The sequence below is a fragment of the Meriones unguiculatus genome, chromosome 12 (assembly GCF_030254825.1).
Source record: "Meriones unguiculatus strain TT.TT164.6M chromosome 12, Bangor_MerUng_6.1, whole genome shotgun sequence".
NCBI classification, from domain to species: domain Eukaryota; kingdom Metazoa; phylum Chordata; class Mammalia; order Rodentia; family Muridae; genus Meriones; species Meriones unguiculatus.
This window is the reverse complement of record NC_083360.1, coordinates 97,102,018-97,127,377: the sequence shown is the minus strand read 5'-3', so window position 1 is coordinate 97,127,377 and position 25,360 is coordinate 97,102,018. Positions and strand designations below refer to the sequence as shown.

The following is a 25,360-nucleotide window of genomic DNA, read 5'->3' as shown; positions in this document are numbered from 1 at the left end:
CTGGGCCTGGGGCTGGAAGGATGGAGACTAGCTGGAGCTCTGGCGCAGTGGCTGCTCTTGCTTGTACTGCACGTCCTTAGCTTTGACCTCCAGCACTATTTTTTTAAAAAAGCTAAAAACAAAATCGGTTCTCCTCATTATCACTCCCAATGTTTTAACGACCTCTTTTGAAGATTTTTTTTTTTTCCTCACAGATGATGAAGGGGCAACTCCTGTTAAGAGAAGGCGAGTGAGCAGTGATGAGGAGCACACTGTAGACAGCTGCATTGGTGACATAAAAACAGATACCAGGGAGGTCCTGACCCCCACAAGTACCTCAGACAATGAGACAAGAGACTCATCGATTATTGATCCAGGGACAGAGCAAGATCTTCCTTCCCCTGAAAATAGCTCTGTCAAAGAATATCGAATGGAAGGCCCATCTTCATTTTCAGAAGACGGGTCACATGTTCGGTCACAGCATGTAGAGGAACAGTCTAATAGTGGCAGGTTTGAAGACTGTAAAGAGCTTAAAGACCACTGTTCCAAGGATACTACGCTAGCTGAAGACGAATCTGAATTCCCTTCTACTTCCATCTCGGCCGTTTTGTCTGACTTGGCTGATTTGAGAAGCTGTGATGGTCAAGCTTTGTCCTCCCAGGACCCTGAAGCTGCTGTATCGCTCAGTTGTGGCCATTCCAGAGGCCTCGTTAGTCATGTGCAGCAACACGACATTTTAGATACCCTGTGTAGGACCATTGAATCAACAATCCATGTGGTCACAAGGATATCTGGCAAAGGAAACCAAGCTGCTTCTTGACATTAGATGTGGCATGTCTACTTTCAGGTGCCCCTCCCCCATGCCGTTTGTCGAAATTTTGCTTATTTGTTTTGTGCTTCAGTTTGTGCAGTGCTCTCTGCTTGAATGGCAAGATAGATTTATAGGCTTAATTCTTGGTCAGGCAGAACTCCAGATGAAAACCTTGCATCTTCTGTATACTTTCTAAAGGGCAATCAGATAATGGATATGTTTTATGTAATTAAGAGTTCACTTGTAGTGGCTTTCATTTAATATGGCTTTCTGGGAGAAACAGGGCTATGACCCTGTACAATGTAATTTAAACTTACAGCATTTTTACTGTGTATAATAATATGGTGTCCTCTGTGCCAGTTTTGTACCTTAAAATAAGAGAGGCAGATTGCCTCTGATCGCTGTGGTTCTTATTATCAAAATTAAGTTTACTTGTATACGGAACAACCACAAGAAATTTGATTCTGTAAAGAATCCTCTTTAGCTGTGGCCTGGCAGTATATAAATGGTGCTTTATTTAACAGAATACCTGTGGAGGAAATAAAGCACACTTGATGTAAAAATAATTGTTTTATTTTTATTGTCATGACTGACTGCTGTTCTGTGTACTTAATTAAACTGACTGTGATGACTTTCCCTTTGTTATGATGTAAGTTGTTTCAGTTTCCTTGGATGACTGCAGTCAGGAGACTGAAGCACAGGCCATCCTGCTGTGTGACAAGTCCTGGGCAGTCCAAACAAGTAACTTACCATGCACATGTCTCAGCCCTCCATCCTAGTGTCTGACTGCTTAGAAGTCAGCAAGGAGAGCCACAGCGGAGCCAGCTGGCCCTCCCCTCCACGCTCTACACCGGGAAAACTCTGGCGTAGAAGGCAGGAGTAGCAGTAGCGCACTATGCCGTTTATTGTCTTAAGCATAAGTCGACTGGAGCAGTCAAGTAGCAGGCTGTGACCAGCCTTAGCTTGGGGGCCTTGACCTCACCTAGTTTCTCAGAGCAACACCAAGGGAAGGTGAGATGACACCTGGTCTCACTCGGCGCAGAGGCTGGAATGCTTCAAGCAAGGCTTTAGAATTCTGCACCTCCATGACTTTTCACCCAATATAAAATAAATTAAGGGCCTTGGAAGTTTTTAAGGAGGAAGAGGTAAGTAAACAGGACAGGTTTCTGCTTACAAAAGGAGGTCCTTATAAAACCTAACTCATTCAAGCATTCTGGGTGGTGAGCTGAAGTAAACCTTTTATTTCTTCAAAGTGCTGCTTCTGCCAACAGAATTTCATATTCTCTTCTTTACAGACAGGAACTCCTTTACAGTCCAATCGTAATTCCGTTTGCCCCGGAGCAGGCACAAAATTCAGTGCAACTGTTGCATAGTGTTCTGGAAGGGGGGGGAAACCAGGAGTTTTTTATTATGACACCAGGAGGAAGAACTTGTCTACGCCAGCTTTAGTTTGCTGGCTTCCATATATAAACTACATATACATACCTTCTGGCCAGTTCCTACATCTCCATTTCATGATGATCTTCCTGTTTGTTAACTGAAAACAAAGACATTTCACTGAAAACATTGACTGAAATGTGCACAATACAACAGAAGAAACGCTTTTCGAGCTAAACAGAGTACAGGAACCAACGAAGAGCATACAACCCTGTCTTCCAGCTTACATGCCAGTGTTCTCCAATGTTCTTGGCAGCATTAACACCAAGGACAGAGCTGATGGGGAGGCTACTGATATATGGCAGCTTGGACCCTAAAGACATAGCTGAAAACAGCATAGCTTCAAGTCTCTAGTACAAATGAGGCCTAACTGGAAATGTTAAGCTGCTACTTTTTGCAGAATTATCATCAAGTAAGGCTTAGTCTTTATCATTACTTATAAACACACACTATATAACATTTTCCTTTTGTCCTACAAGGATTTGAGACCGAACTCGTCAAAACCTCTACTGTAACCTAGAGCGACTTACCAGTTCCACATACTCTCCAGTGATGTTCCCATCAAACATCTGGAATTTCCCTCCCTTTTCAGCTTCTAATACAGCAGGAGATTTGGAAAATTTTTGCACCAACTAGCCAAACAAAACAAACAGGTTATTCCAATACATATGTCACCCTGTGTGCTTGGTAAGGAGCACACCACGAGCTTACATGGCAGGTGAGCAGCTCACCAATGATGTAACTGGGTTTTGCTTTAGTCTTTGCTTACAGGTAAACACAAAGCTTCTTGGAGGGAAAGCTACATATACCCCAACTGCTGATACAGGCCACCAAATGTACCCATCACTGTTCCCTCAGGGTATTCAGAAGCATCACCAGTATCCTTGAAGCCCCTGCATCAAAGACAGCCTCTGTTCTCTGTGACGTACCTCCAGACCATGTTCAGCAGAGTAGCTCAGGGCATTACTTACTTCTTTCACAGTGAAGATACTGTATAGCTGTTCTACTGTTGCATCAAACAGCTCTGTCAAGTGCAAAGCTACCGTGGGAATCCTCACACCCAGTGCCACCGGAGAAGCCTGCGTCTCAAAATGAGAGAGACATTCCAAAGGATGGTGAACTGACAGGATGAGAACAGCATGAAGCTCTTTGTTCCACCAGCGCTGGCCTCTACTCTGGAAACAGCTTGTTGCAATGAGCACTTTACCTCCATTCCACTCCCAGGCTACAGCTAAATACCTCTGATTGTAGTTGGACCTATACATAGAGACCCAGAACATGACCATGGGATGAAAGATGACTAAGCCTAAGACTAAAGTGGTGTTAATTCCATATACACATTCCTGCTCACCAATTCTAAGAAGTCTAGACTCCTAATCCCAAAGAGTACAACGTACTTTGATCACAGTGTATGACCCTCAAAGTCACCAGCTTGTGCTAGGTACAGCGGCTCTACTCCTGCAGTCTGACACAGGAGGCTCACCATGAGTCTAAGGCCAGTCTATCAACCAATGACTTTAAAATAAGTTTGCAGAAGAATTTCTGCAAGCCTGTTTAGTGTTCTTGTCCATCAAGAATTAGAACCTCAGGCTAAAGGTGAGTGCTGTGGAAGGGAGCGTGCCCAGCACACACCAGCCCTCAGACTTGGCACAAAAAGCAGAAATCTTACATTCTGTCATTTCCACAAAAAGACAGCAGCACCTTAAGAGGAAATGTGGAGGTCAACACCCTGTCCTCACTAGGGGTGCCTCCCAGGCTCATACCTGCAGTCTGTTTTCAGGGAGTTTCCTCTCAAGAGTTGGTTCCTGGGTTGCTACAGCTTTTGTTGGTAAAATCATTCCTGTTGTAAACTCTATAAGGACATAGGAAAACTTATTAACATACTTCCTTTTATCTAAACTGGCATTTATCAAAACATTTTGAGGCTTAAAAATAACTTTTTACATACATTGCTGGATGCTAATTAGCAAAGGCCTTTTATTCTTTGTTTCAATGCCTTGCTTTACCACACACCCTTAAAACGCAAATGTTTCACAAGTTCTTTTCTAACTAGCTCTGTTGTGCATGATTACTGAAAGTTTATGATCCTCACCTACTGCCAGAACTTTGCTTCACCACCCCTCACAGAGCTTACTGTCAATCTTCATGGCTAGGATGTCTTGTGGGAAGAATGGTATCCCCAAACCTGTGTATGCCAGTCCCTGGACACTCAATAAGCAAACTTTAAGATAAGTTGCAGAGAAAGCTCTGTTGGCCACTCTGCCCAGCTGTCACCTCTAATTTTGGAAAGTAACAGCTTCACTTCCATACAGTATAGGGATTATCTAGGTGTTATCAATACCTGTAATATCTGTGGTCACTTTCATCCATACATTCACTCACTCAGCAAATATTTATTAAGCACCTACTATGTGTCAGGCATTGTGCTAGATGCTGGAGATACAGCAGTGAACAAGAGAGACACCTTCCATGCCCTCATGGAGCATTTAGTCTAGCAGGGAAGACAGACATTAAACAAGTAATTACACAAACTTTTCCATTCTGGGGGTGAGGGTGTGTGGGTTTGTTTTGAACAGGGTCTCACTATGTAACCCAGACTAGCCTTAAACTTGTCAGTCGTCCTACCAAAGCTTCCCAAGTGCTGGGACAAGTGTGCCACCATGCCCAGCTCAGGAAACTACTGACAAACTGATTGATGTGGTTGGTTATTATGGTCTTACCCACAACTAACTTTTAACACCCAGAGTACAACTTCTTCTGCAGTCTAAGGATGTTTCAAGAGCCTGACTTGGGAATCCAGCCCTTGGTAGAGCATAACTTGGGTGAATAGCAAGGGATCCTGTGGCTCACAGGGGATGCCTTCTTTACCCGTCTTAAGTGCCTTCAGGTACTCTCCAAGGGCCTCCCTGACCTTGGCGGTGCCTGTCGTTTTCATAAGATCCTTCAGTATATCCCCATCTCCTTTCTTTTTACTCACGTTCACCTACAAATCAGAAAAATAAAAACCTAAGAAAAAAAAATGGTTGAATGTATTCTCACAACACTGGGTCCTATTGATAACAAGGAGTGGACAGCAGAGGAAGGAAGTAGGTAAGACGTACAGGCTTCTTCATGGTTGCAGAGGGTCTAACAAGTCTTTTAGAGGCCTAGGCTGGTAGCCATGCTGTGAACGTACTGAACAGAAGGGGAAGCATTTAATTTGCCTTTGAACTTTGGAATTGTCTAAGTACAAGAGTTAAACTGCTTGTGGCTTTATCTTGAGGAGGGTCTGGTATGGCAGACTGCGGCTGAGCATTTGTGAGGTATGTGGTCTGAACCATGCTATAAACACACACAAGATTCCAAAGACTTAATACAAATAAAAAAGTAAAATACCAATAATTTCTTAATACATGTTAAAATCATATTTACTCTCCCCTGGATTAAAAATTTTTCATTATTTTACCTGGTTTTTAATATGGCTAACTAGAGAAATTTAAATTGCATTATGTGGCATTTATACTGAACAGTGCTGGTCTACAAACCTGAAGCCATTAACCAAGAAATTCCCAAATAACCTGCCCTTGGGTTATCTTGGCAGAGAGGAAAAATCAGCTAAGGAAGGGAAAGAAAAAATGATGGATTGATAGCAGCAGAAAGGAGACAAGTGGTCTAGTATTCTGAACACAAAAGGTGCCAGTCTCAAACTATTGTAGGTCACGATAATTCTGAGTTGGGCTACCCCTGAACCTAACATCTGCTTTGCCAGATGCTACTGCAACATAAATCTTCAGATCTGTTTACCATGCTGCCAGAAAGCTGCACTGCTGACGAACTCCATAGCACCCGAGTGCAGCAAGCTAAGTCTGAAGGTTCTGTCTGAGACAGGCCTGCTCATGGCCTCAGTGACCTTCAGGAAAAGCAAGACCTGAGACACGCTGCTTGCTCTCTTAGACAACTCTGCCGGTGTCTAGATTTGGATATTACAGATGCTGTACAATAATGGTCTTGCCCCTCAGAGGCAATGGGAAGGAGCAAGGCAGGCAGAGGAATAAGCAGGATCTTCTTAGGGGAACCAAGAAAGCCAGCCAGTCAAAAGCAACTGATTCATTAAAAGCAATGAGATGAACCCAAGAGGAAGTAGAGCTAAAGGCTGAAAAGTATCCCTATTAAAGGGAAACAGTCACATTCAGCAAGCCATGCAAGTGGCCTGAGCACTTCATATGCTTTGTCACCCTCAACCTGAATGCATCCCTGAAGGACTGAATTTAAGAGCATAGGCAAGACAGTTTGGCTGACTGCTGTTAGTCATCCCCCGTCCCCGCCCCCCCCCCCCATACCATGCCTGGTCCTCTTAGGCTAAAACTTCTTAGGGCTTTCTCCTTTCCCCACACCTCTGCTCCACCTCTCACACCCCCATAGTACAGTGGCAGACAACCCCCACAATTCACAACTACCACAGGAGAACCAGACAGCCCAGCACTTATAGCCAAAGCTTAACTAGACAAAAGGGGAGCAGCAGCACACACCTCAGTGTCATTGACTTCATTCTCTTCAGAAAGGCTGGGAATTTCAACCAATCCCTTGTGCTTTGCACCAGACACCTTAACTGTCCCTAAAATGAGCAAAATGAGAACAATAAATAACTGGTTTTATGTGAAAGTCCTCTGCTTGAATGAACAGCTCATATGTGGCTCTACTTCCTTACGGGGGTGTGGCCACATCATGGAAAAACCACGACAGGGGCCGGCCAACACGGGTGCGCAAACGGGCAGCCCTGCAGGAGGTTTGTCTGCCCCCATTTCTCTTGTCTCCTAGCGCTCTTTCCCAGGTCAGAGCAAGAAGGGCTACTGTGAGGGGAGAAGGCACCAAAGGGACAATGAGCTCTGACCGTGGGACACTTCGAAAGCTGTGGCTGCAAAGTTTGTGCAGACATGGAGAAGTTGGAGTTCTTCCCAGGCTAAAGCTTCAATATCCTCAAGGACAACTCCTGGTCCTACCTGGAGATTTCTTGCTGTTTTAATTGCACATCATTTTCTTATTACATTCATCTGGAGGAGAGGGGGAATATTTAATACAGTTTTGCTCAAAATGAACACTGGGCTCACAGGCAGGGCCATGCAACTGGAACAGTATTCAGAAGCTTCCACACTGAGACACTCGGGCATGATCTGAAGGCATGTCAATGCCACAAGCAAGGGAAGAAAGGGTTATACCACACACAGCCCCTCAGGAGTGGAGTTTATGCCACATGGGCATCAGGAGTGACTGACTTCCTCAGGGCCAGACCATCTGGGGTCTGGAATATGTGTTTATTTTTCAAAGTACAACACAGACTACATTCACCATCCACTGAGAGGAAAAGCCCTGAGACTGGACCTGACTGCAGCAGAGTGCAGTCCAGCTCCTGGCACATAGTGCTGCGATCCTCCTCAAACAATGTCAGCAAAGAAACACTGGCAAAACCTCCCGCTAAGAGAAGCCCGCCCCTGGCTCGGACAGTGAGCCCAGGCTCCAGAAGAGCTAACCTGACTAGATTCTCTGGATGTAGGAGACAGAAACACTCAAGTGCAAAGGTCAGCCCTGGGTCCCCATCCACCTCTGCAGCCTGAGATGCCGAGGAGTGGAAGAGAACTATGCAGGCCTTGAACAGTGTCCTGCCCACTTGCCTTTACTCCCTGCCCTTGCCCTCGGAAGCCACAGGTTCTGCAGCTTTATGCCTACTTTGATCTCTTTACCCCCGCCCTAACTGCACCCCTAAGGAACTGCCTGGGATGAGGGGCTTCAAAGTCTTATCCCACAGATAAACAACAGGAACACCAATTGGCAGGTTAAGTTCCATGACGGGCACTTCCAGATCCCCAATGCTGCTCCAAAGACTGTTTCCATGGCAGAAAGAAAGATGTTTCTTTCCCCTCCTGGGTCTGGGGCTCTACTTTCTGGAAGGGCAGCGTTCTCATCATGCAAAAAAGTGGTTATTTGAACCAAGGGAAATGAAGAGATACAGGACACAAGGTTCCTTAGAACTCCAGAGTCTTGCTACAACCTAGCCAGCAGCAGCCATTAAGAAAGCAAGTGACGGGGAATGGAGAGATGGCTCAGCGGTTAAGAGCACTGACTGCTCTTCAAGAGGACCCTGGTTCAATTCCCAGCACCCACATGGCAGCTCACAACTGTCTGGTGTGTAACTCATATTCCAGTGGATCTGACTCCCTTACACAGACATATATGTATACCCAATACCAAATGTACATAAAAATAAATATATTTAAAAAAAAGAAAAGAAAGCAAGTGACGTCAACTCCCAACTGGAGCAGCCTGCTCATAGTCAGAGGTGAGACTGCCTGCGTGCATGTGTGTGTTCAGGTGAGCAAGTGTGCACATGCATGTCAGCTAAAATCCAACTCACAGCCTTCTACTAAGCAGGCGTTCGAATGCTGAGCCACATCTCAAGCTCTTGGCTCTTTTGGGACGCATGAGCTTTCTATGGAGCTCAGTCTAGCCCGAACTTTCAGGGAATTTTATAGGACTGCTTTGATGTTTGCATACCTCCCTGATTCAGAGACCAGGGACAGCTTAGTGAGCTTCTAAAAAACTATACAGGAAGCCTAACTCAAGGGCAGAGACCCAAATTTTAACACAATACAGTCTTCCATAACCAGATCTCTCTTCTTGTCCTCTCCTCTTCCCTGTGTCTGATCCTTCGTCATGTAAACAAGTATTAAGCCACAGGAGAATTTGGCAAAGACAAGAAAACTACAAACAGAAATGCCCATGTACTGGCAAATACAGGTAGACAAAGTGTGGTCAGCCTATACAATGCATATTTAAAAAGCATAAAAAACTAAAAGAATGGAATGAAAACATGAAGTCAAAGTAGTCAGGGAACTTTACATATGCTAGGATTCTATCTATATGAATTGTCCAGAGGCAAATCAACAGAAACAAGACTTAGGATAAAGACCCCAAGGGAGGGCTGGCAAGATGGCTCAATGGGTACGGAGCTTTCTGCTAGAGCCTAGGGACTTGAATTCAATCCCTGTGTCCTTGGACCTCACATACCCACCATGGCACACACTGCCTCCCCACCCCCAGCCCCCACAGAGGTATAATTTTTAACAGGACCCAAGGCTAGGCTAGCCAGGTGGCACAGAGTATGAAATCACTTGCTCCCAACCCTGCTGGCTTCTTCAGTCTTTGGAGACGAACGGTAGAACTGACTCCCGTACGCCGCCTCTGCCTTCTACATGTGCTGTGGCACGCACGTTTGCATGCACGTCATTTTTTTTTTAATGTGCATTGGTGGTTTGCCTGCATGTATGTCTGTGAAGGTGTCAGATCTTGAAGTCATAGACAGGAGTGACCTGCCATGTGGATGCTAGGAATTGAACCCAGGTCCTCTGGAAGAGCAGTCAGTGAGTGCTCTTAACTGCTGAGCTCATTCTCCAGCACCACACATAATTTCTTAGAGTTTTTAAATAACTGAAAACTTTTGAGGGAAGCAGGCACCTGGAGGAAGGGGGCTCCAGGCGGCTCCACAAGGGCCTAATCACAGATGCTGGTAATAAAGGGCTCAGCTGAGGGAGTTCTGCCCTTCAAGTACCTAGTGTGCTGGGGAGAACTCAGCCTCAGAACCCAGCAATTCCAAGTGCATCCAAACATCAACTATTACTACTGCTGCTAACTAACGGGAAGACGATACCCAAAGGTCCCCAACCTGCCCTTACCAGGACCCCCTTACCTTTCCAGGCCAGCTTGATGTTCCACTCATAGAAGAAAATGAGCTTCCCTTTGCGGCTGCTACAAGAAGCCTCACCTTCCACCTGCTTCAACTCACTGATCTCACACCGGCCAGCCTCATTCTCCACAGCAACGCCAACCAGGAGCTCACGGAGCTTCCCCTTGGACCAAACGGTGGCATCCCTCTCTGTCCTGCCACACAACAGAAAGCCAGGTGAATGACCCAGCTGGTCTCCATCTGCCAGCCAGGGTGCTATCCAGACCCAGACCCGGTGAGCCCTGGCACTCAAGCAACCTAAAACCTGCAAATGTGCTTCTCTGACTAGGTTTCTACTAGATACCTTCTAAGCCTGTTGCTCAGTTTAAGAGACTTTTATTCACCATCAAATAATGGGTAATCTAAGAAACAATGGCCCCGGGGCCGAGGGTCCAGCAATCTCACCCACAGGAAATGGATGGGCTTTAAGCTCAGGCCATCTGTAACGGTGATAATCATTAAACTTAATCACAGTTATCAATTATCGAGCACTTCCGTATTTGGTTTATCTTACGCACTCTTCCTAATGCTCCCTTGTGAGGTCCGTGTGCTAGCCACGGAACCAGCCTAGAACACTGGAGATGGTTCTTCCAGGACAGCCGAGTCATCTCACGGCGCGGAACCGGGAACTGCCTCGGCCTCCCCCAACGCCCACCAGAGGCAGACACAAAGGGAGCAGGTAACCAGTGCCAACTGAGACAAAGCAGGGAGAGCGAGATGCACGTCCCGGGCCTTCCCGCAGCGCACGGACACATTCCCGCCCCCACCCCCGACCCGTCGGCCCACGCACGCGCACTACGAGCTCGAGCAGGGCCGGGTGAGGGGCGGCCGAGGCACAGCTATCGGGGTGAGGTCTGAGTCCCTCGCGCGGCTCGACCCAACTTTCAGGAGGAGCCTGAAGCCGGCGGGCCGGGGCAGTAGGAGCCGTCTCCCGCCCCGGGCCGACGTGCTGCGGCGCCGCGCGGCCCTCCCAGCAGCCCGCCCGCGCCCGGGGCCCAGCCGCCGCCCGCCGCACCAGTGCCAGTTGTTCACGTTGGTCCCGTCCTCCCGCTCCTCCACGATCCAGCGCGGGTCCCCCTGGCCCCACTTGGCCATGGCGGCGCGGACGACGAGGGCCCAGGAAACGGGCAGGCGCGGCGTTCCGGCCTGAAGGTCTGCGAGCCGCCCGCCCGCAGCTCCCAGAAAGTGCCAGAAGTCCCCGCCCCGAGCCTTCGGGCCGCGGCCCGCCCCGCCCCCCGCACAAACCCCGCCCCGCACAAACCACGCCCCGCCCCCCGCACAAACCCCGCCCCGTCTCCCGCGGCCCGCCCCACACAAACTCCGCCCCCGCGGCCCGCCCCGCCCCCCCCACAAACCCCGCCCCGCACAAGCCCCGTCCCGCCCCCCGTACAAACCCCGCCCCGCGCAAACCCCGCCCCGGACCCCGCGTCCCGTCCCGCCCCCCCCACAAACCCCTCCCCGTCCCCCGCGGCCCGCCCCGCCCCCCGCGGTCCGCTCCGCCCCCTGCGGCCCGCCCCGCCCCACACAAACCCCGCCCCGGACCCCGCGACCGGCTCCGCCCACGGCTCTGTTGAGCCCCCGCTGTGCCACGCACCCGGCTCCGCCTCCTGCCAGGCTCCTCCCCCTGGGCCGCCCCGCCCTCCGGCCGTGAGGTCCCGCCCTGGCCACGATCCTCGCGGCGGCGCTCGGCCGGCGGGACGCCCTGCGCCGTTTCTGCTTCCTGCCGCCGAGCGCCGCCTCTGGCTGGGGCGAACGGCCGGGCTCCGCCCAAGGCTCGCTGAGGCGCCCGTTTCCCTGCTCTGAGAAGGCCTGGGGGCCACGAGGGAGCTGCGCGATCTCCAAGCAGAGCCCGGCGCAGCGTGGCGGAAGGGATGCTTCCCTTTATTCCTGCACCCACAGGCGGCCACGACTGCCGGTAACTCCAGGCCCGGAGGATCCAGACCCTTCTGACCTCGTGGGTACCAGGCGTGCACGGGGTGTGTGTGTAAACAGGCCGACAAAACACCCGCACGCGTAAAGTAACTTTAAAGTAAAACGAGTACTGTTTCCCTTTGGGGTCACGAGTGTCACAGCTTCCTAGCATCTGTTCTCTCCTTCCAGCATGGGGTCCCAGAGGCCACGCTCAGGGTGGCAGCTCTGGTGTCGAGCGCCTTCCTCCGCGGCTGTCTCTCCTCAGCCCCGACAAGCCCCACACCCTGGGCTTGGTCCTTGCTGTCTTTAAGATTTTTATCTTATGCGCACAGTGGCTCCTCTGGTGAACCGCTCCTGTACGGAAACCTGGAGTGTGCACACGGACGGGTTTTTTCTTTTCGAAAAAGATGAGCTTTTGTGTTTGACTCCACGTGTTTGTCTGAGGGTCGGCAGGTGCCTGTCAAGTTCAGGCGCGCCCTCATCGCTTACAGGCGGTTGTGAGGCGCCGAACTGGAGTACCAGGATCTGAGTTTGGACCCTCTTTAAGAGCAGTGTGCACTCTTAACCGCTGAGCAATCTCTCTGACTCCAAAGTACCGTTTCTTCGACCAATTTTATTTTTATGTCATATGCAGGGTGTTTTGCCTGCACATAAGTCTAGGCGCCCAGAAAAGCCAGAAGGGGGCACCGGATCCCTCCTACTGGCATGAAGCTGCCGTGTGGGTGCTGGGAATCAAACCCAGGTCCTCTGCAAGCGCAGCCAGCGCTCTTAACCACCGAGCCATCCGTCCAGGTTCAAAATACTGCTTCTGAAAGCGTGAGTGTAGTTCAACTATGTGGGGTTAGGTTTGAAGCATCGCAGTCTACTGCGGTAGTGGCCGGTCATCGGGAGAATCACTTGAACCCAGTGAACTCGGGGACGCCCCAGGTAGCACAGTGAAAACCCATCCCAGAAGATGGAACTAAGTGAAGCCAGACAGACTCTGAGTCAGAGTCCAGCCTGGTCTATAGCGTGAGTTCCAGGACAGCCAGTGCTACACAGAGAACCCCTGTATTGAAAAGAAAAGAAAAGACAGACAAGAAAAGAATAGAAAAGAAAATTAAAAGCAAAATAATTCAGAATCAGCTTGCCTACTCTACATGCTGAACTGTGGCTGGTTCTCTGCTGTGAGAGACACTAAAACCAGCTTAGGAAGGACAGAGTTTATTTGGTTTACAGGTTATGAAGAGACCAGTGTTGGCACAAGACATCCCAAGACCAAGTTCTTGGCACAAAGGAGATTGATTTGCCCCAGAGGAACGGGAATAAGAGACAAAGACAGGAAACAGAGCATGAGGGAGAGGGGGAAGGGAACAAGGAAGAGAGGGGGAAAGGGTATTTGTCACAGAGGACAAAGGACTGCCTCTGGATAGAGAGGAGACAGATGTGGCCCACAGGCAAACAGCAGTTTATAAGGATAAAAAGGAGAAAACCTCGTTAGGGTGCGCTGTTTAGCTTTGATTGGACATGTTAATTAGGGCAGCCAAAGGGGGCTTTTGATTGCTGGACTTGAGAGCTGGACCTTGGTAGTCAGGCTCAGGAGGAGGACGTGACCAAATAAGGGAATAGACCTCTTTGGTGGCTAGCTTCAGGAATGTGACCTAACAGTTTTTAGCGAGGCAGAAGGAATGGGGGAGAAGGGCAAGGCCTGCTGGAGCCACGATTACCGTGCTTGGGCTCGGGCTATTCTCCCTTCAGGCCACATCCCTCATTGGAAGCAGCCAGGGCTGAAACCTGGAGGCCAGAACCTGGAAGCAGGAACGGAAGCAGGAAGCAGAGACCGTGAAGGACCTCAACCTCCTGACTTGCTGCTGCTGATCTGCTCAGCCTACAACCTCAGGAATGACACCACCCACAGGGGGCTGGCCACGCCCACATAAACCATCAATCCAGAAGAAACCCCCAGACACGCCCACAGGCTAATGTGATGGGGGCCGGTCCTCATTGAGGACCCCTTTTCCCGGGTGACTGGGCTGTGTCAAGTTGATAAGCACAACAGTTCCTTAGGCGCCTGTGTTCGTCAGGTCCTGGGAACAGCAAAAACACAGAAACTGGTGAGGAAGGTGGGGTGCGGCACGGGGAGGGGGTCAGGGAGGCCGGCCTGGCTGCTCTGCTCCAGACTGAATGCCCGTGAGTTTCTGCATCTCTCCGGAAACACGGGGAGACAAGCTCAGACTTCCAGTGGGAGACAGCATCGGAGAAAGCCTTCTTCCGTTTTTAATGTTGATCTTCATTCTTATTGGTGTGTGCTTGTGTGGGGCAGGTGGTCCCACGGCGCCGAGCTGGAGTTACAGGTGGTTTTGGTACAGCCTCTCTGGAAGCCTGGAATTGACCAGGGGCCCCCAGAAGAGCGAGCTCTCTCAACCACTGAGCCATCTTCTCCAGACCCGTTTCAGTGACTGATTTTTTATTTTATTTTTACTTGTAGCCCAGGCTAGCCTCCTGCTTCTACCTCCTAAGCATGTCCTGGGAAGACAGCTGTGAGGTTTATAAGCTTTTCTCTTTAGCCACTATTTCTGCAAGTCACGAAGCCTATCATTTCCTTCTGCAGGTCTCACCTCTAGAAACCCCGAGAGACCAAACATCCTTTTCTGACAGTCACTTCTCTAGAAATTTGCTGGAGATTATTATTATTTTATATGTATTGTTATTATTTTTTAAAGTGTATGTTATATGTCGGTGTATGGAGAGGGCAGAGGGGTGTCAGACCCCCTGGAGCTAGAGGTACAGGCAGTTGTGCGCCGAGGTGGGTGCTGGGAATCGAACTTGGGTCCTTCTGCAAGAGCAGAGTGTGTTTGTAACCTCAGAGACATCTCTGCTGCCCCGCATTATTACTGGCTTCCGAGACAGGGTCTCTCTGTGTAGCCCTGTCTGTGCTGGAACACACTGTGGCCTGTGCTGACCCTGGCTTTGATGTTCTTGGCTGACGCTGCCACCTATGAGCCACCTGCAGGAACCACTCGCTTCGTGTGTTTCCTGGGCAAGTGTGACGCGCGCGTGTGAGACACGCTTTGCCTTCCTTAGTCTGTCCGTCTTATGGGTCCATCTCAGCGAAGCGCAGCTCCAGTTCATGCCAAGTAACAACAGTTAAATAACGCTGAACAGGACAGTCTTTGATTTCCCTCATACAGACATATAATACAGATAAACCTACTAAAATCTGTACACCAAAAGACACTAATCAAGAGGGAGGACTCTTGCTAAAATGCTCAATTCCTATCCAGAAAGGCAAAGAGGATGGATATCAAAAGAAGGAGAAAAGAGGAAACAAGTCAGGAGCCTGACACAGAGGACCTCTGAAAGGCTCTGCCCTGCAGACTATCAATGTAGATTCTGAGACTTATGGGCAACCTTTGGGCAGAGTGCAGGGAATCTTAGGAAAGAAGTGGGAAACACTAAGATCTGGAGAGGACAGGAACTCCACAAGGAGAGCAACAAAACCAAAAAATCTGAGCACAGGGGTCTTTCCAGAGACTCATACTCCAACCAAGGACTATGCATGGAGATAACCTAAGACCCCTGCACAGATGTAGCCCATGGCAGTTCAGTATCCAAGTGGGTTCCGTTGTAATAGGAACAGGGACTGTCCCTGACATGAACTGATTGGCCTGCTCTTTAATTACCTCCCCCTGAGGGGGAAGCAGCATTACAGGGCACAGAAGAAGACAACGCAGCCATTCCTGCTGAGACCTAATTGACTAGGATCAGAAGGAAGGAAAAGAAGATCTCCCCTATCAGTGGACTTGGGGAGGGGCATACATGTAGAGGGTGGAGGAAGGGAGGGATTGGGACAGGAGGAGGGAGGGAACCACAGGGAGGATACAAAGTGAATAAAGTGTAATTAATAAGAATTTTTAAAAAAAGAAAGAAAAAAAAAGGATGCATCTTTTTCTTACTCCTGTGGTTGAAAGGGGGCTTTTGTTGTTGTGGCCATTATTATTGGTGTGTTTCCTTTGAGAGGTGGTCTCACTGCATAGCCCTGGCTGGACTGTAACTCACAGAGATCTGCTTGCCCCTGCCTCCCAAGCACTGGGATTAAAGGAAAGCAGCACCAAGCCAGCCCTGAAATATTTTAGTGAACATGAAAGATTGTTTATTTTTTTAATGTCCATGTGACATTATGGACTCGCACTGGGGTGTAAGCCACACGTAAACTCTTTCATAAGCTGCCAAGGGCAGAGTGTTCTATCACAACAACAGAAAAGCAGCCAAGACAGCCGGGTTTCGTTACGCAGCCTCTATAGCCTGAACAGAGCCTGAACACTAGGGAGACCAGGCTCTCGCCTCCAGAGTGCAGCACCACACCCGGGGGCACTGGGCTTTATGTTTTGTTTGTCAGTAGCCATCTGATTTTGATCTTGGTTGAGATGGGACGTCATTATGTAATCCTCCTGCCCAGCCTCTGTTGTAGGCACACACTGCTGTACCCAGCCTTCATTTGGCATCTTTCGTTGAACCTCTTACCAAATTACAATTTCAAGCAGAGCTAAAATCCATTCATATCTTTTTAACCACTCACTCATCTTTCTTCTAGGATTCCCGTTTGGCAGTCTCTCACATCTGCAAACTCAGGCAACACCCTGGAAAGCCCCTCTGAGTGGCCACACCTCAGTCTCATTACACTGGCACCGCCTGGCACCGATCTGCGCCTTTCTCCCCTGACCTGACAGCAGAGCAACCTGCCCTGCTCTTCATGCCCTAACCGTGAAGGAAGGGATCCATGGATCAACGGCCCCATGATCGCCTTAAACCTTTATCACTGCTCTACTTAAACGTATAGAGATGTAAACCTGGGTATTGACTATTAAGAGCCTTCATTTGACTCCAAAATAAAAATAAAACTGAGAAACCTGCCAACAGCAGCACAGACTCAGTGAAACTCCAATAGCAAGTGCCATAGGTTAGATCCTAGATACCTTACTGTCACTGCTATTGGCGTGACAGTCCCGGGGGGCCGGGGGCCTTCCGGAAGCCGTGTGTCTGGGCCATGACAGCCAATGGAGATCTCGCCAAGCCTTGACTACTACGGGAAACACTCCGACGCAGACATACTGTGTAGGTTTTAGTTTCCCCTCTATTCTTACTCATTAGGATGAAGTAAATTGGTTCCATAAATTCAGAGGTGGGTGCAGAAACTGAAATTACAAACTCACACCGGAACACACAGCAATATAGGTGGGTAAGTCTGAACTTTCCCTACACAGGAAATGCTCAAGACAACATGGCTTAGTCCCAAGATGGAAGCAACACAGCTGTCCCTCAACAGACGGAGGGCGGGCTCAGAACGGTGTGAACCCAAACGCAGTGTCTTTCAGCTTCCCAGGGATGAAGGTGGCGACAACCAAATCAACCGTGGGGACCCCGTGCTAAATGACCACAGGCCAGCCAGGAAAGGAAACACAAGTGCACTGTCCTCGCTCAGGGCGTGTGAAGCCGGCAGATTCACAGGGACAAAGTCCCGGCACCGGGCCTGGGGAGTGGGGACTGCGAGTTAGCCCGGAGGTGCAGTGTTCCAGATGATTCCTGCGAGTGGATGGTGAGGGTGGTTACACAACAGCGCGGGTGAATTTGCCACCCCTGAACAACAACGTTCTACGTGTGCTTTACAATAGCACGTCAAAACGTTACTGTCAGTTTCGGGTAAAATGTTAAAGATGCTTGTTGGGAACACAGAGGCTGAATATTTCTGCGCCCTTCTCCTCCCAGCCCAGGCCATTTCACGCACCCTGCCACGGCGCCTCCAGCTCCCTTGGGGCCTCCCAGCTGCCTAGACGCTCAGTACGGGGAGTCACCGTCCACTCTGCGGACAGGCGCCCTCAGCTCTAAGCAGCAGGCATTCCACACAGACAGGCCTCGTCTCTTATCTCCCGGCATGCGTGCTGTTCAGAAGCCGCTTAGAACGAGTGACGCCCCTTGTTCCAGCAGCCCCGCCCCGGTCACCACCTCATCCTGGTGGGAACCCCTGCAGCTTCTGGCCCACCCGACGCGTCCAGCTCGGGAAGGCCGCACTCTGGCGTGGGCTGCTCCGGCCCACACGGGGACGGCAGATTTCCACGTTTCTTAGCCATGACGTCTTGTCGTGTTTCCCCGGCTGCTCTCACACTCCCACGTAGCCGACACTACAGGGGTGTGGCACTGCGCCTGCCTTTGACAGTAATTTTAGATGACAGAAATCAAGAATGGTTTGATTCCAGTTTGCCAAGTTTAGCAGTATGCTTTGCTGGAAGTAGTTTGCTTTCTGAGCCAGTCTTATAAAGCGGTGGTGAGCACACGGACAACTCTGGATTATTTGCAACATCCAGAAGCCCACGCACAGTTACCGGGGTTCCTGCGAAGGCAGCTGCGGACTGGTCTGATCGTGAATGCCCAAGATCAAGGAATCAAAGTGCGGCCTTCCTAAAACACTCGCACAAACACGGCCTTCACTGCTGCGCTAAGTAGGCTGTTAAGGACATTTATTCTAGTCAACTTACCAAACTCAATTTGCTTTTTAAAAACTATATTCGAGCGCAGTGTGAATTTTGCACAGTTCACTTCCTTCCACACAAAGGTAAAACACCATCGTGCGTTTGCTCATTCCCCATCCTTCTGCTGCCTTGACATGACCCAGTGCCCTCAGTCAGTGATCGCTGGTCAAACGTTCTGTTTCTCTCGCTGCCCTTCATTTCCTCTCTTTGTGTTCCCGAGCGTAGGTTCGAGGCGTGGCGTATTCATTTCCAAGGTCCACAACAATTACCTCCTTAGAAAACGTCACTCCTTTTAAAGGTCTTTTCTGGTCAGCAGCAGAAGTAGTTCTGTGGAAATGGGGGGGTGTTTTCTCGTCAAGCTCACCCTGCAAGAGAGCGGGACAGACAACATGAACAACCGACCTGTGAACACAACAATCCCCACGTCTTAATGCATAGTTATATGTACATTGTGAACAAGAACCGGAAAAAGAATTTTCCCATGGGACAGACACAGTGATAAGCCCCCAAGCTTGGCGCCTCCACTGACATGGCCTGATATTAGTTAGGGGTGCGTAGTCAAAGCTGAGAGCCCGACATCCTCTTAGTGAGTGGAGGCATGGTGGCAGTGCAGGAAGGTTCTGGAAGGGTTTGGTTGCTGATATGGGAGGCTCCCAGGACTGGAGCGAGGGTACAGGGCTTGCCCCGAGTCCCTCAGCAACCGGAACCTAGGCAACTCATCCCAGCTTCTCCTGTGACAGAGCTTAGATCCTAGATACCTTACAGGGACTGCTGTAGCTCTAAGATTCCAGGAGTATAAGAAAAATACAATGAAGGAGAAATAGTAAGAAAACCAGGACACCAGGACTGTAAGCGTGAAAGGCGACAGTGAAAAGCCTCCAGGTGGACAATTCAATGTCTGGCTCTCCTTGCATGAGGACCCCCCTCCCTAGTCAAGCAGGCTTGAGAGCGCAAACGTCACCTCATGGGCGGTTGGTCTAGCATGTTCAGGCTCTGTTGTCCATTTATCTTTGTTCTCTTCTGCCCTGGTGTCGCCTCGTAAGAGTGTGGTCACCACGTCCTTACTCTGTCTCTGTACGAGGATGCCAGGCCTCACCGGCATGTTGTTCCCATAGTGCATTAGGACCCTGGGAAGGTCGGCAACAGCTTTAAAATCTCACACATCTGAGTCAACGTTACCACAGACAGAAGTGGCTCTCCATCCAGATCACTGTATTTTGGTGTGTGTGTGTGTGTGTGTGCGTTCTGTGTATCTGTCTGTGTTATGTGTGTGTTTGTGTTGTCTCTTATCTGACTGGGTATGCATAGAGGTCAGAGGGTGCTTGTTGTCATCTGCATGTCAACTTCTTCACCTTATTTTTTGGGTCAGGGTTCAGTCAGTGAAGCTGACGCCCACAGATCATCTGGGCTGGGCTGGCTGGGACCTGCCTGTCTTTGTCCCCAGTTGGGCTTACAGATGGCCCTGTCATACTTGGCTTCTTCTGTGGGTGCTGGAAGCCAGACTCTAGGATGTCATGCCTCAGCCACAAGCCGTCTCCCCTCCCCAGCCCCTTCCCTGGCCCTCAGGCTTACTTGTCTTGGTCTTCGGGTTTGTTCATCTCTGCGTTAGCAGCTAAACAATATTCCCCTTCGTTTTCATCTGTGCAAGGGGGCTTTACCGGCTCCTCATTCATCTTAAGTCTGAAGCTAAAAACAAGCAAAACTTAAGAAAAGACGACTCTCGGGTGTGGTTCGGGACTTTCACTTTTACATGGGAAACTGTACTTTTAAAACCCCGAGGCAGAAAAAGTAGCTGGCTACTACATTGCTTATTCTAGTTTATTTGGGGTTTCAAGAGAGGGTCTCTAGTAACCAAGGTTGACCTTGAAGTCTCGGTAATAAAGAATGACCTTGAATTACTAATCTTCCTGCCCCCCTCCCAAATTCTGGGGTTCCAGGTATGTACCCCCAGCTTAGCCCTTCGTTGATCTATTTAAAAGTTCATATTATTTCTAGATACACTTGCTACTTTGACTTGAAATCTAATCCCAAATTATCAACATGGGTTTATACCATTTATATAAAAAGACTGCCAATAAAAGGAGAATACAAGTGACGCAAAGGAGAAGGAGGATGAAGAATATGATCGCTGTAGTCTCAAAGGCCATAGGGCGCGATTTTGAAGTGTCCACTGTTTTCCCAACCTCATGTTGTCCAAACATTCTTTTCTAGCCCAGTTTGAATGCAGATTTCTTGTTCTTTATGTTTTCTAGAAACAGAAGGATAAAAGGCTGTTTTCATTGCTGCTCTTCCACTCAGGCAGCGTCACGGAGCAGGTGGAGGTGACTCACGCTGCCTACTTTCTCTCCATAAAGGCAGAGACTGAGCTAGGCCACGCTGCTCACTCAGTTCACCTCCCCTCACCCCAAAATTGCCAAAACCCAAAGGAGAGAGGACTTGGAGCAGCTGCAACAGAAGAGACCCCCATTCTTCTCTCCTCAGTGACATCACACAGCCATGGAACTGCTCCTGAGCATGCTCCGAGGCGGGGAGGCCACTGACCTCTCCGCTGGCCTCCGGCCGGTCTCTGAGCTGGGAGGTGGAGTGGCTTGGCTCTGTCCCGGCTCGTTTTTAGATAAAGATTTTCCAGATTCTAGCCCTCTTCTCGCGACTCAAGCCCCACGGATTGCTCTTTTCGCTGATCTGCTTTCTTACGAAAACCCCCGTCGACAGCCAGGGTCAGGGTGTCCAAGGACTTCTCTACAGGAGGAATGGGCTCCGCTCACTCACTCGCTCGTTACCCCATCTCACCGCGCTGGCGTCCCACTCTCACAGCTCGAGGCACCAGGAATGGAACAAGCTGGTAAGTCAGAGGATGAACACAACGCAGAACTACCGAGAAGAGAGTGAGTGATGCCCATGGCAGAAAGGGCAGAGAAGCACTGTCCCAGGTGAAAGCCATCTAAGAAAGGATGTAACAATACTGGGCGTGGCAGCACACGGGCCTGCAGATGGGGTGATGGGGCCCAGGCAGCAGGATTATGTTTACAACATCATCTGCCAAAACCCTGTTTCAAAACAACACAGATGGCAGGTGCTGCCCGCTCTAGGTAAAGAGGTGGCCTGGGCAGGGTGCTCGGGGCTCTTCGCGGTGTTTCTTGGGAGGACCACCGGTGGATAATTTGAACTGCACAGAAATGTATTCCCCACAGCTCTGGAGGACGGAAGCCAGAGGTCAAGGTGCCTGCGGGTTCGGGTTCAGGCTGGGCTCTTTTCTGCTGGCCACTGCCTTGCGTTGTCCTCCCTAAGGAGGGATGTTCCCTGCCGTGTGCTTACATCTGCATGACAGAGCACAAACTCTCCTCCAAAGACACCACCCGAAGGCCCAGCGCTGCTGCTCTGGGGACAGAATGTCAAAGGCGGATTTTGCAGATACATCGTCTTATCACAGACGATGACGGACCAGAGCAACAGGGTCTCATTCAGAAAGGCAGAACTTCAACCTCTTCATCTTTGGATTATGTGGGGGGGGGGGGTAGAGGCCAACTTTTGCACAACCTGAGGACATTGGTGCCACTCTTAGCAGAGCGGGGACAATCCCTGGAGCAGTCCTCTAGCCAGTGCCCCAGGGCGAAGGCTGTGAGACCCAGAATCTGCTCTCTGTACCTAACGGTGCTCCCGAGGAGGCAGAAATGATTTACCTTGACCTACTAATCATTGTGCATGTGTACCCCAAACTGGTACACAGCCCTCTGTCACATGGACATTACTCAATATGAAGGGAAGTGGACCATTTCCCGGCCTGAGTTGGAGTGGGAGGCAGAGAGCAGTGGAGTGGGCTGTACTTCTGTGAGCTGTTTCTGTTTGCAGGATGGTCATCACAGGCAGACAGGGGACAGTCGTGCCTGAGAGCTGACAAGCCTGTTTCTATAGGCTTTCATTGAATGCAGCATGGGATGGATATTGCACATTTTTTGTATGTATTGTTAACATAATTCTGGTAAGCAGGGACCCAGCCTAACTCTGTTGGGGCTGATCTGGAGCTACTGTGTATTCAAATGTTAATTGCTTCTTCCCTAAGATCCTTATGAGCAAATCCTCATGTACCCAAAATGATGCGGTGTAAACCTGGCCTCCCAAATTGTTTCTGATTGGCAAATAAAGTTGCCTGCACTTAGGCTGGGCAGGAGAGAGGTAGGCGGAGCTAAGGCTCGAGGGCTTTGGGGGTCTTGGAGGACCATGAGCAGAGAGGAAGAAGAGAGGAGCCATGGGTTAGCATGAACTTAGAAGCATGTGTCTGGGAGGAGCTAGCTCTGAGGATTAGCATGCCGGAGAGAAGCGGCCCAGATGGAAGACATGTGCAAGTATTTTATGGGGTTAGGGCTGGGAAGTAGACAAGACAGCTCAGAGGGTTAATATCTTCCCAGCCCCAGTGCCTTTAGGCTTATCAAAAATCTAACAAGTTTCTGTGTCTTTAATTTATATAATAGCAGGTTAAGAAATAACTGCCACCTTAATAATTATATTATCAGTATTAAAGATTAATAGTCATACAACAAAATTTGGTTCTTAAATCATATTCAAATGTATCAGACTGTAAGCTCGGTGAGGCTTGTCGGTCACTCACCGACGGCGCTGCAGAGCCTAGCCACATATGCCTGCTTCAGAATTATTCAGGGCAGGATGGTCAGTTCGGCAAGCAGCAAAGGACTGTAAGGGGTGCTAGGCTGCAGAGACAGAAGCTCCGTGCGGAAAGCACTGCTGTTCTGTTCAGGGGACTGGAATTCGGCTTCCAGCACCAACATCAGGCAGCTTACACCCGCCCACAGGGCCAGCTCCAGAGAGTCCATTGCTTCTTCTGTACCCACATGAACACACACAACACCACAGAGCACACATACACAAGATAATAAAATAGGATTTTTAAAGAGAATAGCTGTTGGTATAATTTTTTTTCTTGAATGTACACAATTCACCCTTGTTCATTCACATGCTGATTTCTCTACCCCACTATCTGGTTTCAATAGGACATTGCATTGTGATGTTTATTCTAAACATCACCTGTCTCAAGTTTCTGTAAACATGCCCCCATTTGTTCTCTGTATTGTCAATAAAACAACCAGCCCCAATGCTGGGCAATGGAGAGGATAGGGTGGGACATCCTGGTCCAGAGTGGGGGAGAAAGGAAGGAAGGAGCAGTGGCTCTGGAGGAGAGGTCTTGGAACTACATGGAAATATAGGACCTGACTAACAGCAAGTAGAATGGGAGAAATCTGAATGGGAGGAAGCTATGCGGGCTTAGAGGTTTAGGATGGAGTAACCATTGCCCAGCATTGTGCTGTAGGTTAATTAAATAAGTCCCAGTCTCTGTGTGGTGATTTGGGTATACAGCTGGTTTAGGACTAACCGCTGTTTAACCAAAAGATATATCAATAATAAACATTAAAAACCACAACAAATAGCATAAAACTTTACGCTACAAAATTTTGGAACTTTGACGAAATAAGAAAATTCCAAGAACACAAAAGTGTTTGTGTGTAGATTGTGAAGAATCGGAAAATCGGGAACGACTAAATCAAGAAATCTTATCCACAGAAGAAGGTCTGACGGCCTGGCTTGGCTTGAGAACGCCACCAAATCCTCCAACCATTCCGTCAGGGCAGGAGAGGGAACGCTGACCACACTGTAAGGCTGGCACTGACCTGTGTTCCGTATGGAGGACGACCTACTCCTACTTTCTACGTTGAGTGAGTGAGTCTGCCGCTTGCATAGCAAGCGAAAGTAGCAGACAGCCCATAAGACATCGTCAAAATGAGGCACTTACCATATCAGCAAGAAAGACTGGGGACAGCAACCAGGCCATCATGCTGGAGTCCTGGGCAGAGCAGGGTTGTCTCCATGGAAACTGGCTTCCTTTTCTCATGCGGACATTTTAATACCAGGACATAAGCAATAGTAACACCTGCTGGAAATGGTTTTTTCTTCTAGTTGTTCTCAACGCTGTGATGATGTTTTTAATACCCTTAGCTATTTTTCTTTCTTTCTGCCCCAGAGTTAGTGGTCCAGCCTGCCCCGGACAGGGCGTCTTGGAGGACATTTGAAACAACATGCTGAGTCTGGGACAAGAGAGCCTTCTTCAATCCCAGCATCCTCTTCTTGGTAAGATTAAGTAGCACACAATAACTTATCAATGGGATTTATATTGTATTCTGCCCTTAAATTGTTCATGTTTTGTTATGGACCATTAAAAATCTATATTAGGTTGCTTCATAACAATTTTTAAAATATTAAAAAAAAATTTTTTTTACCATTTTTAAATGTGTGTGTGTGTGTGTGTGTGTGTGTGTGTGTGTGTAGGTGCCTGTGAAGGCCAGGGGAGGATCCCCTGGAGTTGGCCTTATAGGTGGTTGTGGGGCATTTGATATAGGTGCCAGGAATTGAACTCATCTTCTGTGGCCCTCCGTAAGAGCACAGCATGCTTTTAACCGTTAAGCCAATCTCTCTGTCCCCTATTTATTTTCTGTAATGAGTGTTTGCCTGAATGCAGATATGAGTATCACATGCTTGCGGTACCCACAGAGGCCAGCAGAGGGCATCAGAGTGTGTCCCATAGTCCATCCTTTTGTCCACACCTCTCTGCTTGCAAATGTTCATTTCAGTGAGTCATTGGTTTGGTTCGAGGCCTCTGACCTCTGCTATACTGTCCATACTGGAACCTCACTGGACCCCTCTCAGACATATCCTGTTGTTGTCCTGTGTCATGAGATCTTGCAGTTTTAGATCTGTAGGGCTGGCCCCTTCACGAACTCCACAGTTCATGGATGGGATGGATGTTGGGGTGGGCCAATCCAAAGCCCTGGATGGGGCCTGAGAGGTATCTGAGCTGGTCGGCCAGCTGGCTCTCCTGCTCTCACACCCTCGGGTGGCTCCCCAGCAACCCCTACAGCCAGCCAGCTCTTCCCTATGCCCAGGCGAGATGCA

At 49.3% G+C, this 25,360-nt stretch overlaps 3 protein-coding genes and 1 long non-coding RNA gene across 8 annotated transcripts in view; 2 read left to right on the top strand and 2 right to left on the bottom strand.

Annotated features, from left to right (window-relative positions):
- Usp34 (ubiquitin specific peptidase 34) overlaps nucleotides 1–1,426 on the top strand; it is a 179,470-nt gene extending 178,044 nt beyond the window's left edge. For all 5 annotated transcript variants that reach the window (XM_060365151.1, XM_060365152.1, XM_060365154.1 and 2 more), the window contains one exon: nucleotides 195–1,426. In XM_060365151.1, coding sequence (XP_060221134.1) covers nucleotides 195–799 — 605 coding nt within the window. In that variant the 3' untranslated portion in view covers nucleotides 800–1,426. The remainder of the gene's footprint in view (nucleotides 1–194) is intronic.
- A 244-nt stretch (nucleotides 1,427–1,670) lies between these two features.
- Nucleotides 1,671–11,203, bottom strand: Ahsa2 (Putative activator of 90 kDa heat shock protein ATPase homolog 2). Its single transcript, XM_021626631.2, has 9 exons — nucleotides 10,999–11,203; nucleotides 9,948–10,138; nucleotides 6,736–6,821; nucleotides 5,096–5,210; nucleotides 3,991–4,079; nucleotides 3,199–3,306; nucleotides 2,758–2,859; nucleotides 2,276–2,327; nucleotides 1,671–2,167 (listed from the first exon to the last, which is right to left on the bottom strand). Exons 1-9 carry the CDS (start codon nucleotides 11,076–11,078, stop codon nucleotides 1,995–1,997), a joined length of 996 nt encoding a protein of 331 aa, XP_021482306.1. The 5' UTR covers nucleotides 11,079–11,203; the 3' UTR covers nucleotides 1,671–1,994.
- A 433-nt stretch (nucleotides 11,204–11,636) lies between these two features.
- Nucleotides 11,637–23,658, top strand: LOC132646682 (uncharacterized). Its single transcript, XR_009584930.1, has 3 exons — nucleotides 11,637–11,898; nucleotides 16,468–18,483; nucleotides 20,653–23,658. It is a non-coding gene; the product is annotated as an uncharacterized LOC132646682 (long non-coding RNA).
- Nucleotides 18,473–20,706, bottom strand: C12H2orf74 (chromosome 12 C2orf74 homolog). The gene is made up of 4 exons (XM_021626503.2): nucleotides 20,453–20,706; nucleotides 19,973–20,086; nucleotides 19,362–19,527; nucleotides 18,473–18,765 (listed from the first exon to the last, which is right to left on the bottom strand). Exons 1-4 carry the CDS (start codon nucleotides 20,599–20,601, stop codon nucleotides 18,595–18,597), a joined length of 600 nt encoding a protein of 199 aa, XP_021482178.1. The 5' UTR covers nucleotides 20,602–20,706; the 3' UTR covers nucleotides 18,473–18,594.
- Nucleotides 23,659–25,360: the final 1,702 nt, after the last annotated feature.

What these genes read in the sequence shown, in the direction of transcription:
- Ahsa2 (XM_021626631.2), bottom strand. Translation starts at nt 11,078, where the DNA reads ATGGCCAAGTGGGGCCAGGGGGACCCGCGCTGGATCGTGGAGGAGCGG. An exon ending in GTATCTTCACTGTGAAAGAA is followed by an intron (nt 2,860 to 3,198) that starts GTAAGTAATGCC and finishes TTGTTTGGCTAG; the next exon opens with TTGGTGCAAAAATTTTCCAA. An exon ending in ATGTAGGAACTGGCCAGAAG is followed by an intron (nt 2,168 to 2,275) that starts GTATGTATATGT and finishes CCCCCCTTCCAG; the next exon opens with AACACTATGCAACAGTTGCA.
- C12H2orf74 (XM_021626503.2), bottom strand. Translation starts at nt 20,601, where the DNA reads ATGTTTGGACAACATGAGGTTGGGAAAACAGTGGACACTTCAAAATCG. An exon ending in AAACCCGAAGACCAAGACAA is followed by an intron (nt 19,528 to 19,972) that starts GTAAGCCTGAGG and finishes CGACCTTCCCAG; the next exon opens with GGTCCTAATGCACTATGGGA. An exon ending in CTAGACCAACCGCCCATGAG is followed by an intron (nt 18,766 to 19,361) that starts GTGACGTTTGCG and finishes GCTCTCTTGCAG; the next exon opens with GGTGAGCTTGACGAGAAAAC.